Source organism: Muntiacus reevesi, chromosome 15, assembly GCF_963930625.1.
Source record: "Muntiacus reevesi chromosome 15, mMunRee1.1, whole genome shotgun sequence".
In the NCBI taxonomy this organism is placed as follows: Eukaryota; Metazoa; Chordata; class Mammalia; order Artiodactyla; family Cervidae; genus Muntiacus; species Muntiacus reevesi.
The window spans coordinates 65,538,860-65,553,105 of record NC_089263.1 but is presented as its reverse complement, the minus strand read 5'-3'; the positions used below and the strand labels follow the sequence as shown (position 1 = coordinate 65,553,105).

At 59.3% G+C, this 14,246-nt stretch overlaps 1 protein-coding gene across 2 annotated transcripts in view; it reads left to right on the top strand.

Moving 5' to 3' along the window:
- The window catches only part of BRF1 (BRF1 RNA polymerase III transcription initiation factor subunit), a 60,124-nt gene that overhangs the window by 19,610 nt on the left and 26,268 nt on the right, over window positions 1–14,246 (top strand). For both annotated transcript variants that reach the window (XR_010659189.1, XM_065906811.1), the window contains exons 3-4: window positions 2,672–2,845; window positions 13,430–13,461. Coding sequence is in view for 1 of the 2 variants with exons in the window: in XM_065906811.1 (XP_065762883.1) it covers window positions 2,672–2,845; window positions 13,430–13,461 (206 nt within the window). In the remaining variant the exon portion in view is untranslated. The remainder of the gene's footprint in view (window positions 1–2,671; window positions 2,846–13,429; window positions 13,462–14,246) is intronic.

Sequence of the window (14,246 nt, the reverse complement as noted above, 5' to 3'; positions counted from 1 at the left end):
CCAGCCCAATTGCATGCTTGGTGGGACTGTTAGCTCTTTCTGTGGTGTCGTGTGTCCTAATCACAGGCCCTCTCATCTGGGTGATCCTTCGTGCCTGAACGTCTGTCTGTCTGGCCAGCCACAGGCCTCCCTCTGGGGGCGGCCCTTTCCCCAGCTCCTAGCTCTCTTTTTAAACCTTCACTTGTGCCCACTCTGTGGTTTGGTTATTTCTGAGTTTTTATGAAATGCTCAGTGATCACATTTTAAATTTTTCGAGGACTGTGTCTTTTTGATTGCAGCCTATTCATTCTTTTCTCTGTTGACATCTTCCCAGCACTTTGAGATGACAATGGAACGTGGGACGCGCCTTCTCTTGGCCATCTGCCGATGGAACCTGGTGCTGCTTCCTCTCTCCACGTTGGCGTTTTCTACACAGGCTGGGTGATTCTCAGTTGTTGGTTCATGTTTATACGCGTGTGGGTCTTAAACTGACCTGTTTACACCTGTAGCCCACCCAGGGCACCCATTGTGACCCTGGATCTGATCACAGGTGTGGTTTCTCGTGTGTTGCCGCATGGGACGGGTGTGACATGTTTGTGCACCCTGATGTGGGCGCTGCACAGGCCTGGCTGGCGCTGTGAGGGTCCTCCAGGTGAGAGGAGGCTTCTGGGCCGAGCCCTGTGGCACCACGGCTTCGCTTCTTAAGCCGCCGGGTTAGACCCTCCTTCCACATGCTCCCGGGTGCCTGCCTCTCCTCGTGTTCATCTTTGTGCTTTCCGCTGTCTCCATGGTTCTGGGAGGATGCTGTTCAGGTGCCGTCTTGAAGGGAGAGGCAGGCCTTAGTTTCACAAAATGTCAAAAATTTGAAGACATCTATGTGCTAGTGAGTTGACTTCTTGCGTTCATTTATTATTCTTAGGAGAGTGATCTGTGCTTGGTTAACTGGGAGTCTGTTTTGTGTAAGTGTGCATTTATTAATCACTGTGCCTCTAAGGGCTGTAAGCACGCCTGTGTCACATGATTTGCTCAGAGTGCTACCTGTGCTTGCCCGGCGTGCATGAGTCAGAAGCTCACCCGGGGGCCGGGAGTGACTTCTCACGGCTGCAGGGCTTCTTTCTGGGGTGATGGAATGAACCAAAGTGGCAAAGGTCGCACACCTCTTCTGAATATGCTAACCACTCCATGGGACAATTTAAGTGGGCAAACTTTACAGTATGTGAATTACAGAGCAATGAAGATGTGATAACTTGCTGCAATAATTTTAAGCGCTGCCCCCCCCAGCTGCTGGGGGGCCCTGGCCCATGGTGTGTGGGGCTGAGCTGGGTCCCGGGCTCTGTGAGCGCCCTCTGGAAAGGACCTTCCTCTCCCCGAGTTACTGGGGCCCCCGCGCACACCGAGGAGTTGGTGGGGAGTGAGACTGCAGCCCGAGCGGTCTCTCGTCAGCTGCTCTGTCTGCCCGAGGCCGGCTGCGCTGCGGGGCGGACCGGGCTTATCCACCTGACATCCTGGGTGCACGCCGTATGACGGGGAGCCGCGACCTGCCCTCCTGACTCTGTGCAGACGGTCAGGATGTTGGCTGTGCCCTGGCCTGGGCTCTGGGGCCGTGACCATGATCCCGCGTCAGTTCAGCCTGAGCAGAGGCCTCGGAGCTGCGTGGCTCCAGGCAGGCTCCACTGGAGGTTGAGGGGCCAGGGCACTCGCAGGGCAGGCCGGCTGCTCGGCGCCAGCCTGGGCGCCAGCTCCCTGGGTGCCCCCTTGGGCCGGGGGTCAGTCTGAGCCCACGGCCCTTGGCACAGGGGCGGCGGATCGGCTCCTAGCTCTTTGTGGGGGCAGTGCAGGCCCCTGGCCCAGCGTAGAGTGGTCTTTGACAGAGGAGAGCAGGCCCAGGGGCGGGAGTTTGCTGGGCAGAACTGGAGTCTGTGCTGGGACCTGTTTGCCCTTTGTGCCGAGGCAGCGGGGGTGGTGGCAGCGCCGGGCCCGGGCAGAGACGTGGGGCACCAGGGGCGGTCCAGCTCTGCAGGCGGCGTGCACGCCGGCTCCTGGCTCCTGTGAGGCTCGCCGGTCGCTCAGGGCATGTCCGCCTCCCCCTCAGTGCCCCTGCGGCCTGCTCCCGTGGCTCCCGGGACGGCCGTGCTCCGGGCGGAGGTGTGCCTGCAGACTTGGTTGTGGCCGCCCTATGCACACCAGACTGGCCAGAGGCTGGCTTGGGGCCCATGCGGAAGGCTGGGTGGGCACGGGCAGCAGGCTGGGTGGGCCTGTGGGGAAGGCTGGGTGGGTGCGGGCGGCCGGGCCTGGGCGCTCAGCCACGGGAAGGGCCCTTGCAGTGGAGCGTATGGACTCGGGGCCTGTGTTTAGCGTTCAGCACCAGACAGCCGGCTTACCCGGAGCCCTTCCCAGACTCACTGAGCGCGGGGCCTTGGGAAGGCCTCTGCCGCCCGGGCCGCCCTGACCCACTCCACCCTGGCGGAGGGCGCCTCGGGGCATGTAACGCTGGGGGGAACTCGCACCCCATGTTCACACATTTGATTTTACTGGAACCCCTGAGAAAACTGAACATTTTGCAAAATGAAAGGAAAGAGTACACCTTGACTCTCCACCCTGAGCTGCCGAGGCAGTCAGGCAACGCTGACCGTGTTAACGAGTGGCCGGCTCGCCCGCTGGGGCCGCGGTAACGTGTTGTGTTGTGTCCTAGGGAGGCGTCAGATCCACCACCTGGGGAACCAGCTGCAGCTGAACCAGCACTGCCTGGACACCGCGTTCAACTTCTTCAAGATGGCCGTGAGCAAGCACCTGACGCGGGGCCGGAGGATGGCGCACGTGGTCGCCGCCTGCTTGTACCTCGTGTGCCGCACGGAGGGGACCCCGCGTATCCTTTGCTGGGCTGCTCTCTGCGCGCGGCTCCCCCGTCCCCAGCGCCTGTGTTTGCTGGGACGCCTGTGCATTAACCGTCTGGAGGGAGGTGAGGCGCACAGGCTGCGGGGTGGGGCTGCTGGGTGCTGTCGGCCCGCTGCCCTCGGGCTCTGCGGCGTCCCCCGGCGCTGGGCCGGCTGTGGCCAGGCCAGTGCCGGGGCCCGGCGGGCGGCTGCGCGGGCCTGCTGGGCTCACCCCGCCCAGCCCCGTGGCTTCTCGGAGGGGATGGTGTGCGGCCTCCCTGAGCCTGGACGGCGGGCTCGGCGTGGGCGTGGGCCTGCCCAGCACGCCTCCATGAGGGTGGCCTCTGGGGCTCTGTGCCCGCACACTCCCCTGGTCTCCTGTCTCCTCTCCCTCCCGCTGGGCCCTTCACCCCCCATGCAGAGCGTACTGCTGGCCCCATGTCCTCCCACGGCTTCTGAGAGCGGGCACCGTGAGCATCCAACCGCCCGCGGTCTTTCTTCTGCACGTTGGGGACAGCCTGGCAGGATTCCGGGGGCACGTTGGTCTCCCCGGGATTTGGGCACGTGTGCCGGTCCGTCTTCCTGCGTCCTGTGGAGCAGTGGCGCACCCTGAGTCCGGGCCCCGCTTCTGGGTCCTGTGTGTGGACAGCTGCGTGTGCTCGGGCTGTGGCACCCCCCGTGTCTCCAGGCTCAGAGGCCCGCATGTGCTGCCCGGCGGCCCGTCCACCCGCCTGGGTCTCCGGGCTCTGGAGTCCGGCGGGCCTCTCCCTGTGTCCTGTCTGCTCGCACTGCTGCCCCGCTGACCTGTCTTCCGGTCCCTTCTTTCCTGTTGTCCACTCACTCACCTTTTGCTTTGGGAGAGTTCCTCTCCAGCCAGGCCTGCGTCTCTGCTTTCCTGGTGGGAGTTGGGGCAGCGGTGTGTCCCCTGCGCCCTCCCTGGGGCGCAGCGTCCCCTGCGTGTCCCCCGCGTGTCCCCCGCGTGTCTGTAGGAGCGGAGGCCTCTCTGCCCCTCCTCGCAGGCTCTTTCCTTTCGTGTGGTCACCACAGGCCTTTCCCACCGGCTTGTGGCCCGACTGTGGCCTCTGCCCTATGCCGGGAGTGCTCGAGGGGCCCTGGAGACTGTGCGTGGGGGGCGACCCTCAGTATCAGAGCCTCTCGTTACGATGTCTTTGAATCTTGGGGATTTATCACTTCAGCGTGAAAGAGCCCTTGTTGCTTGAAAGGATGACGCTCAGCACCTGGCGGCCCACGAGGTGGCGCAGCCGAGCTCCGGCCAAGGTCACCAGCAGGCCGCCCGTCCCAAGGCCCGCCTCCTGAGCGCACCCCGCCCTCCTCCCGGGTTGGGGGCAGAGTACGGGGTGGGGGCTGAGCAGGCGCTGCTGAGGGAGGAGGGGGATCCTGGTCCCCGGGGTCGTGGAGGCGGGGGAGCACGAGCACCCCGGCCGCTCATCACTGCCCACCACCCTGACCAGGAGTGGAGCCTGGCGGGCCCGCAGAGGATGGACCAGAGGCCCGGGCACCTGGGAGGGCTGCCCAGCGGAGGAGCCCCACCAGAGCCCACGCCGTGGGGGGCCCTGAACCCACAACTTGCAGACAGGCCAACCAGCTCTTAGCGAAGAGCCGAGCGCAGCTGCCAGGGCCCGGGGGTGCTGACGGAGGGTGGGGAGGGGCTCGTTTTCAGACGATGAAAATATCTTCGATCGTGGAGATGGTTGGCAGCTCTGCAAACAGACCGAGAACCTTGCACACTTGCACTTCTGGCCCCACCCTTGGCCTTGAGCTGTTAACCTCAGCGCTACACAGCGCAGCGCTACACTGCACACGCGCGGAGACTGCAGTGTGTGTGTTGGGGGGCGGGCGTCAGTATCGGGGCAGCGCTTCAGCCCCTCTGCCTGCCCTCGGTGCCCTCGAGGGCCGTTTTGGGGGTGGCCGGAGGGCGCAGGTGCGCCGGCCGGAGTCCAGACGCCCAGACGTCCCTGCGGCCTCCCCGCGCTGCCGCCGGCTCGCTCTGCATCTGCGTGGTGCCGCTTCCTTGTCTTCCGGGTGAATTCCAAGCCCCTAGCGTATTTGAGGGCTTTCCTTTGCTTTCCTCTCCTCGCCCCAGACTGCCCTCCACGCGTCCCCCCCACCCCCTGTCTCTGACCTGCTTTCTAGACTGCCTGTCCTTGGGTGGGCGTGTTTGGCAGAAACTTCCAGGCTCTGAGGGGCTTTCCTGGTGGCTCAGCTGGTAAAAAATCTGCCTGCAATGCAGGAGACTCCAGTTCGATTCCTGGGTCGGGAAGATACCCTGGAGAAGGGATAGGCTACCCACTCCAGTATTCTGGCCTAGAGAATGTCATGTAGTATAGTCCGTGGGGTCGCAAAGAGTCAGACGTGACTGAGCGACTTTACTCACTTTCCCGCCCAGGCTGTAAGCAGACACCCTGTCCCCGGCCAGGTAACCCCTACGCTAGCGCATCTTTGGTGACGCACATCCTCGGGAGACGTGTGGTCCTTGGTGTTTACTGGGCTCCAGCTGAGTGGCCAGCAGGCCTGTGTGTGAGCAGGGGAGCCCAGTGCCCCCAGTTCCGAGGCTGCTGATCCCGTCCCCCCTGCTGTGTGGCGTGTGCCCACTCGGCCTTTAGACCTTCTCCCCCAGGCTTCCGACCCCGGGTCTTGCTCAGGGGCTTCCGATCTGCAGACCTGGGGTGGGGTGCTTCCATGCTGAGCCTCTGCCCCTCCCCAGGCTCCCCGGGATCCTCTGTCTCTGAGGACAGTCCCGTGAAGACCCGATTCTCCCCAGCCCACCACTGCCTGCTTCCTTCTGCCTGCCCCCTGCCCCTCAACCACTTGCCTCCCCAAGGACAACCAAAGAATTTAAAAGATTTTAAATAACTGGATTTTTAGGGCAGCAGCGAAACTGAGAGGAGAGTGCATACACTTGCCAACCCCCCGTCCACACACGCACACGGCCCGCCTGGTGTGGACGGTCCCAGCAAAGTGGCCGTTCGCCCCCCGTGCTGAGCCCACCGTGACACTCGCTGCCTCCCCACCGCGTGCTCTCCACCAGGCTCGCTCTTGCTGCCACGCGTCCTGTGGATTCGGGCTGACACACGGGGAGGCGGTGGTCTAGACGGGCCTGAGTGGCTGGTGAGCGTTTTGCCAGGGGGCGCGCTGCATGCGGAGCTGCGGGTTGAGCAGGCCTAGAGGAGGGCATGGCCCAGTGCTTGCCGCCCAGGGGCCTCGGGACTCAGACCTGCCACTCAGCATGTCCTGCCTGCCCATGCCTGATGATGCCGAGCGGGGCCGCTCCCTGGGGTCCAGCAGGCATGCCCTGGGCTGCGTGTCTGCTGGAAAAGAGCCTCCCTTCCTGGCTGCTTTCTGGCTCTTGGCAGCGTCTATTTCAGTTCCTGAGCAGGGACTGACCCCGGGCTGTGTCAGTGAGCGCGTGGAGTCCTGACCGCTGAGCTCGCAGGGAGCTCCCTGGGCTTCATCTTTTATGAACAGACTTCTTGATTCCAATGACGTCCCATCCATCCATCCTCTTCTTATTGATTAATGCTTTGTGTTCCGTTGAAGAGAGCTTTGCCGCAGTCCTGGAAGTGCTCCCTTCTGGGAGCTCTTGGTTTCACGTTTCCCGCTGGAGTTGAGGACCTGTGGTCCGCCTGTCTGCTGTGAGGAGAGGGTCAGCGTTGGCTGTTCTCCCTGGGGGTCCAGTGACAGCGCGGTCTGCTGCAGGCCGGCCCTCCACGCACACAGTGGTAGCACTTCCAGCTCAGCTGGGGTCTCTCGCTGCCGTCTCGGACCCCTTGTGTGGGTCCGTCGGTGCCAAGACCAGACTGCTTTCCATGGCAGGTTTATGGCCCGTCTCAGAGCCTGCAGCGCGAGACCTTGGAGGTGTCTGGCCCTGCTGTTTCTCTGTATACGTTTTTGAATCAGATCGTACATTTCTGTGGGGAAGAAAGAAAAGAAAACAACCTCTGGATTCCATTTGGGGTTTGTGAATCACTTGGGGTAGAGCTGACACTCGCTGATGATGCCGACTCTTCCAGGCGATGAGTGTCCCTTGTTTCCTGCGGGCGCTCTCTGCTCTCTGTCGTTCTTGGTGAGGGGTCCTAACTTCGCTGGTTAGATTTATTCCTCGCATTTGTGTGTTGAGCTGAGGTGGACGGTGTCTTGCCCTCCCGGAGTACAGAAGGGCAGTGGCATGTTGACAACACAGGAGTCAGTGGCGAGTCTCGCTCGCTGATGCGGGGCCCTTGTTTTCTCCGTGTACGCAGCCGTGTCTGCGCATCTTCGCTGGTCCCTTCTGACGTGATCTGCGTGGCCGTCCGCCGTCTGAGGCCCGCCTCCGTGCCCCGTGGTGGTGTAAGGCGTGAGGGGGCATCCCCGCCTCCGGAGACGCTTCCAGCGCTTTGCCTCAGACGCCTGCTCTGGGCTGTCGATGCCTCTGTGGGCCTTTATCAGATAACAGGTTGGGGCATCTGCTTTTTCCTGGTCACCGAGGCCTCTTATTGTGAAGGGTGTCGGCTCGTCGATGTATTTATCGGTATGGCCATCGAGTGCCGTGGTTTCTCCCTTGATCTGCACTGAGGTGAATTAGGGTGGTTTTTCACTTCTCGGCCGAGCCTCGCGGCCTTTGGGATCTGGGTTCCCTCCCGGCTCTGCTTGGCTGTTCTTTGCAAGGCCTTTGTCCAGTTACTTCAGAGAGCAGATGTCAGGGACCAGGCCGTCCTCGACACCCCGTTTCCCTCTGTCTGCGGCGCTTGTAGCGACAGCCCCTCGGTCACGCCTTGCGTTTGTGATTTTGCCATTTTCCTCTTTGATCCGTGTTGCTAGGGGCTTGCCAGTTTTATTAGTCTTTCTCTCGGTAGCGGCTTTGTCGAGGTGGAGTTCACGCGGGAGGTTGTGCACGGCAGTGGTGGTCGGCCACACTCCGGCAGCGAGCAGCCGTCACGGTCAGTGTTAGAGCGGCGTGGTCGCCTCAGAAAGCACTCGGCCTCAGCAAGCAGCGGCCCGCCGCCCGTCGCTCTCCTTAGCCTGCTGCCTTTTGCCGCAGACGGGGCCCCGTCGGCCGCCGCGGGAGCTGTGCCCAGCTTGTGAGGCGCCGCCGCCTGTTTTGGGGCGCGGGACCGTGTTGCGTCCGCACCGGCCGTGCAGGACGGCTCCGGTCTCTGCAGCCTCACCAGCGCTCCCTCAGTCTTCTCGGAAGAACCACGCTTGGGCTTCGTTTATCTGTGGTGTACGTTTACTTTATATTTCATTGATTTCTGCTTATTATTTCTTTCCTTGCAATTTCTTTGGATTTAATTTGCTGTTTTCCAGCTTCCTTAGGTCCTTGATTTTCATTTTTCTGTTTTTCCTGCTATAAGCGTTTAAGACTGTGAATTCTCTCTAGGCAGGTTTTAGTAACATCACACCGTTTTGATGTGTTTTGTGATCAGTGCAAAATATTTTCTAATTTCCACTTGCACTTCTTTAGTTAGACATTAAGCCATACTTACAAGTGCACCACTTGCTTTGGAAACAGCCCCGAGTTTCCTGGTGCTCTGTATCATCAGGCTCGTGTGGTCCCCGTGCGGTCACACGACGGGCACTGATGAGTGCCCTCTCCCCGGGTCTGAGACCTGACTTCCTGCTCAGCGCTCCGTCTATTTTGGTGGCTGTGCCATGGGCACTTCAAAGGAACGGGCTTCTGCACCTGTTGGGTGGAGCCATCTATAAATGTCCGTTGGGTCAAGTTGGTTAGTCGTGTTCAAATCAGCCTTGCTGGTTTTTCTGTCCCCTTGTTCTAAAGGAAGAGTTTGAAACTCCTACTGCAGATGAGGACTGACTGACTTCCTTTTATCCCGTTGGTTCCCCATTGTATTCTGATGCTGTGTTTAGAGGATACAGATTCAGGAGCCTGTATCTTCCTGGTGGGAATGACGCTGAGCATTATGAAATGTCCATCTTTATCACCACTTCTCCCCTTAAACTCTGCTGTATTGGGTGTTGGTATAACTATGCACAGTCTGTCTTTTCCCATATTTTAAAATTCATTCCTTGCTATCTTTAAGGTATGTCGGTTACAAGCAGCATGTAATTGTCTGTTGCAGAAGCGGACTCAGGTCCCCTTGCCCGTGCGCGGTAAAGCCAGGGGCAATGGCTCTACCATCAGTAGAAAGGGCAGCAGGTGGGCTTCGAGGCCTCCTGTCGGTGTCTGATGGGTATCATCTCCTATCGCTGCCACTTTTGTCTTTGTTTCAGGGTTTGACTCTGGTGTACTTAGATATAGTTTTTTTTGGTACTTGTCCAGCCTCAGGAATTTGTGGCTTTTGTCTGTTTGGGGAGAATCTTGGGAGGTATCTTTTTAAGCACAGATTCTCCCCCATTCTCATCCTGTTCCCTTTCTAGGACTCCAGTGGTTGTTCAGTCACTCAGTCGTGTCCGACTCTTTGTGACCCCGTGGGTTACGGCAGGTCAGGCCTCCCTGTCCATCACCATCTCCCGGAGCGTGCTCAAACTCATGTCCATTGAGTCGGTGATGACATCCAACCATCTCATCCTCTGTCGTCCTTTTCTCCTCCCGCCTTCAGTCTTTCCCAGGATCAGGGTCTTTACCAGTGAGTTGTCTTTGCATCACGTGGTCAACGTATTGGAGCTTCAGCTTCAGTATCTGATATGCTTCCAATGAATATTCAGAACTGATTTCCTCTAGGATTGACTGGTTTGATCTCCTTACAATCCAAGAGACTCTCAAGAATCTTCTCCACAGTTCCACAGTTTGAAAGCATCAATTGTACAGTGCTCAGCCTTCTTTACAGTCCAACTCTCACATCCATACACGACTACTGGAAAAACCATAGCTTTGACCATACAGACCTTGTTGGCAAAATGTCTCTGCTTTTTAATATGCTATCTAGGTTTGTCATAGCTTTTCTTCCAAGGAGCAAGGACTCCAGTTACATGCACATTAAACCCTTTCCTCACATCTCAGGTTGTATTTTGTATTTTCCATGTTTTTCTTTTTCTTTTCCTCTCTCTGAATATTGTCCCATGACATATCTTGAGTTCTTTCATCCTTTCTTTTGCTGCGTGTCACTGGATGTTAAACCAATCTACTAACTTCCTAATTTCATTGATTGTTTTTTATTAGATTCCAATTCTTTGGTAAGATCTTCCATCTCTGGAGTTATATGAAAGTCTTTAATGTAACTCTAACAGTGGGATCATTGAGGAATCTGATTTTGTTGTCTGAGTTTTCTTTTGGTTTTGGAGGTCTGCTTCTGTCTGTTATGCTTATGTGTGTGTTAGTTGCTAAGTCGTGTCTGACTCTTTGTGACCCCGTGGACTGTAGCCTGCCAGGCTCCTCTGTCCACGGCATTCTCCAGGCAAGAATACTGGAGTGGGTAGCCATTCCCTTGTCTAGGGGATCTTTCCAACCCAGGGATCAAATGCAGGTCTCTTGCATTGCAGGTGGATTCTGTACCATGAGAGTCACCAGGGAAATAAGTTTTTATAGAGTTGCTGGAAGGATTTGAAAACTTGTGGCAGCTGTGGGTATTTCTCACTCAGAAGGGCTGTCGTCTGCTCTGGCGGGCAGAGAGCCAGGGCCGCCTGTCTGGGCCTTGCTGTGCATCTCGGGGTGCTTGGTGCAGGACCTGGGCAGGACCTGCCGGGGCCATCACGGGGGTCCCCGCCTGCTCTTGCCCCTGGGAGCTGACTGCTGCTGGCCGCGGCGTGGAGCCTGTGCGCCCTCATGCCCATGCGGAGCAGGAGCTGACCAGGCTGTGGGGGCGGGGGAGCTGTGTGCGTGGCGTTGGGCCCACTTCTTGGCAGTCGGGTCCCTCGAGGCTGGCCGTCTTGGAAGTCCTGTGAGGCTGTGTGAGCTCCAGGATGCGGCCTGGGCCTTGGCCTTCTGCCCCCGGGGCGGCTGGTGCCCTGAGCTGGAGCCGCCAGTAGGCCCCTGGCCTTTCCAGATTTCTAGGTTCGTGCCTTCGGGCCCAGCTCCTGGTGGGTCCCCTGTGGCTTCCAAGAGCGGCTCGCGCTCTCTCTGGCTCTCAGACCTGCTCTCCACAGCACGGTCACTCTCCTGTCTCGTGGCTGGAGGCGAAGTTGCCAAAGCAGACTGCTGCTTCCCGCTCCCCCACTGCCAGCTGCTGTCTGGGCGCCGCTGGCCCCTGCTGCACTCTCCCAAGTGATTTCTGAACTCCCCGCAGGGCCGGGCGTCGCCGCCAGGTAGAAGTGATGCGGCAGGACGCCAGGGTGTGGTGTCCAGCGGCCTCTGTCCTTGGCGGGGCGTGGCCGTGAGCTGCTGCTCTCAGCAGAGCCGAGCGCCGGCTTGTGCGTAACTGCCCGCCGGCCGGCTGCCAGGGGTCGGGCTCGCTGAGCAGGGCCCCGCGGTGGCCGGGGCGGGGTCCTGGGGGCTGGGTGGGTGCTGGGCAGTCGTCCTTTTCTGCCCTTTCGTGCTGATGGCGCTGCTGTTCAAGGACCGCAAATGCCGTTTCATTTTAACTTGGTTAAAAGTTGAATCCCAATTTCCTTTTTAAAATACACATTCCCCCCGCCCCCATCATTTTATCGTGAAAACTCTCAAACACATGGGAAAGGTGAGAGGGTCGATGATACAGTGGGAAGCCCCGACCACTCCTTGCACACACCTTGTCTGCGCTCCCCTGCTCCCGCCCGCTGGTCCCTCAGCCTGTCCTCTTGGCATTTTTCAAAGGACGGTGCAGACATCTGCCTGCTGCCCCCAAGCCCTCAGCAGGCGGATTATTAACTGACTAGACCCCAGCATTTGTTATGGTTCTTCTTTCCTTTTAAGGCAAAACCGGCATGAAATGAAATGCAGTCTTAATCGTGCCCTCGGACGAGTTATGATGAGCACACAGGTCTGTGTGACCAGCTCCTCCTCCAGGGAGCAGGGCAGCGCCAGCAGCCCACCCCGAGGCACCCGTGCTCCCCAGGGCCCCCACGGGTTCATTTCGCTTGTTCCGGAATGCCCTGCCTGGGAAGCAGGTGTGTGTGTCTCCCCTAGGCCCATCTCGGGAGTGTGTGGTGGTCCCTGCTGCTTCCCGCCTTTGCTCTTGTGCTTGAAGTTCTGTGACTTCACCCTCCTTGGGGCGTGGGCGTGGTCGGGGTGGGCTCAACCGCTGGCTGTCCTGAGAGCCGGAAGGCCCTCCTGCAGAGCCACTGTCCCGACTGTCGGTGTGGGGGCCACTCTGAGTCCTGTGGGGGCTCTTTGGTTCTCTTTGTGACACACCTGTTCAAATCTTTTTTGCCCATTTTTGGGACATTCACGTTAATCTGCATCATTTCAAAAATAGACTTCATTTTAAGAGCAGCGCTGGGTCTACGAAGTTGTGCTGACCACCACGTTCTCCACCCCACGCAGAGCTTCTCTGTCACCGGCTTGCACAGAGAGCTCTGTTCGGCAGACACACGTTGGTCGTTTCTGTTAGCCGATGTCCACAGCCGCCCTGAGGGCTCACTCTTGGTGGCCACACTCCTGGGCGTGACCAGTGAGAGAGGCCGTGTGCCCCCCGTGGTGGAGGCATGTAGCCTCCCCTCCCCTGAAGACCCTCCCCACCCGCCCAGTGCCCCAGCCCTTGGCGACCTCAGGCCCCCGCTGACTTCCCTCGGTGTGAGATTGTTGGAGCCTGACGGCACCTGGTCTCTTGGCTGTGCTGGCTTTTCCTGTGGTCACTGATGCCTGCTCATGTACTCACTGTGGCCCCCCTTTCACTTCTTGTGGTTTCACCTGTTTTCTAAGTTCTCACTAGTGTTGGTCTGCTCCGCAGTCTCATCTGTCTCACTGCCCTCCCTGCCGAAGGGCCCGTCTTCAGAGGCTGGGAAACACGGTGCCTTTTATTCAAGGACCTTGGCGGTCACGTTCAGAGCGCGCCGCCTGCTGGAACGAGGCTGAGGCTTCGGGGCTTCCTTCCCTCTTTCCCTCTGATGCCCGGTCCAGGCTCTGGTTCAGCGTCACCGGGTCCTTTCTCAGTTACTTCTCAAAGCCTCAGCATGAGTAATACTAACTTCACTTCATTTGACAAGCTGGTTTTCTCAGAGGCCCATGTTTTATATATAGTTCTGTGTGTGTGGCTGGCTAGGTTTTGACTCACTCAGGACGTATTCTGATTACTCCTTACTCATCTGCTGAGTGAGGACAGGGTCTATGCCCCCTGGAGACCAGGACTGCGGCAGTGCCTGCCAGCCCCCTGGGGTCCCGGGTGTGTGCCTGCCCCCTGCCTGGTGCCCAGCGGGCGCCCGTGCTCGTGGGCCAGGCTGGGCAGGGCCCGTGCAGATGCAGGGGCTGGCCGCACAGGCGGCTGTGCGCCGGGGTCCATGTTGTAGCTCCGCCCCCAGCCCCGCCCCCTGCGTGGTGGAGACTCCCTGCTCCCTCCCATCCCCCTCTCCCGGAGACTTGGCCACCTCTGGATCGCCATCCCGTGCGGAGCTTAGATCTACAGCCAGGGTCTGCCTCCCGGAGACCGTCCGGTGGCCAGCGCCTGTGGGCGTGCGGAGCTTAGATCTACAGCCAGGGTCTGCCTCCCGGAGACCGTCCGGTGGCCAGCGCCTGTGGGCCTGGTCGTTGTTCCTTGACTCCCGTGCAGACATGCTCCTCGACCTCAGCGACCTGCTCCAGGTAGATACCACCCCCCCCCCGCCCCCCCGCCCTGCTCAGACCCCGCCCACCCCGGCTGGGAGGGTGCACAGGCGAAGGATGGGCAGGACCTGGGTCTGGGTTTGGAAACTGGTGAACAGAAGGGGTAGGGCAGTGTCCCGGGGGCTGGTTGTAGAGCCACAGGAGAGACCCAGCTGACCTTTGTCCAAGGCAAGGGAGGTTCTTCAAAGACCAAAATGGACCCATGTGCATACATTTAAACAGTGTAACAGCTTATATTAATACTTGCAGCCTAATTAGAGAAACTTGCTTTCTGGGCTCCTCTCATCTCCAAATGACTGACGGTAATAGCAAGACCACCAAGAGGGACACCAGTGTGGATGGGACGCTCATGGGGAGGGGCCACCTCCAGGGCGGGGCCGCCGTGGTCTGCACAATCCCTGGTTATGGCGCCGGGTGAGCTTGGGCTCAGTGCTGCTGGGCTCTCTACTGAGGATTTGGAAAGAAAACTAACGTCACGCCATGTCAGGGAAAGCAGATGTGACCATTGTGAGGATGCACGCAAAATGCCTAGGAATCCCCCCTCCCAAAGGAAGCTGGCCCAGGGCTGGGCCTTCAGCAGCCCCACGGTGGGCAGACAGGCCTGCACTGACCTCAGAGACTGCCTTGTATAAACAGCATCTCTCAGCAGCCCTGCTGAAACCTTCTGGGGTCACCCTGGAAAGAATCCCTGGGATCATGAAAATCTAGTTCTCCACACACTGTGTTTGGTCAGGGCAAGTCCACGTGCGGGTTTCCTTCCTGGC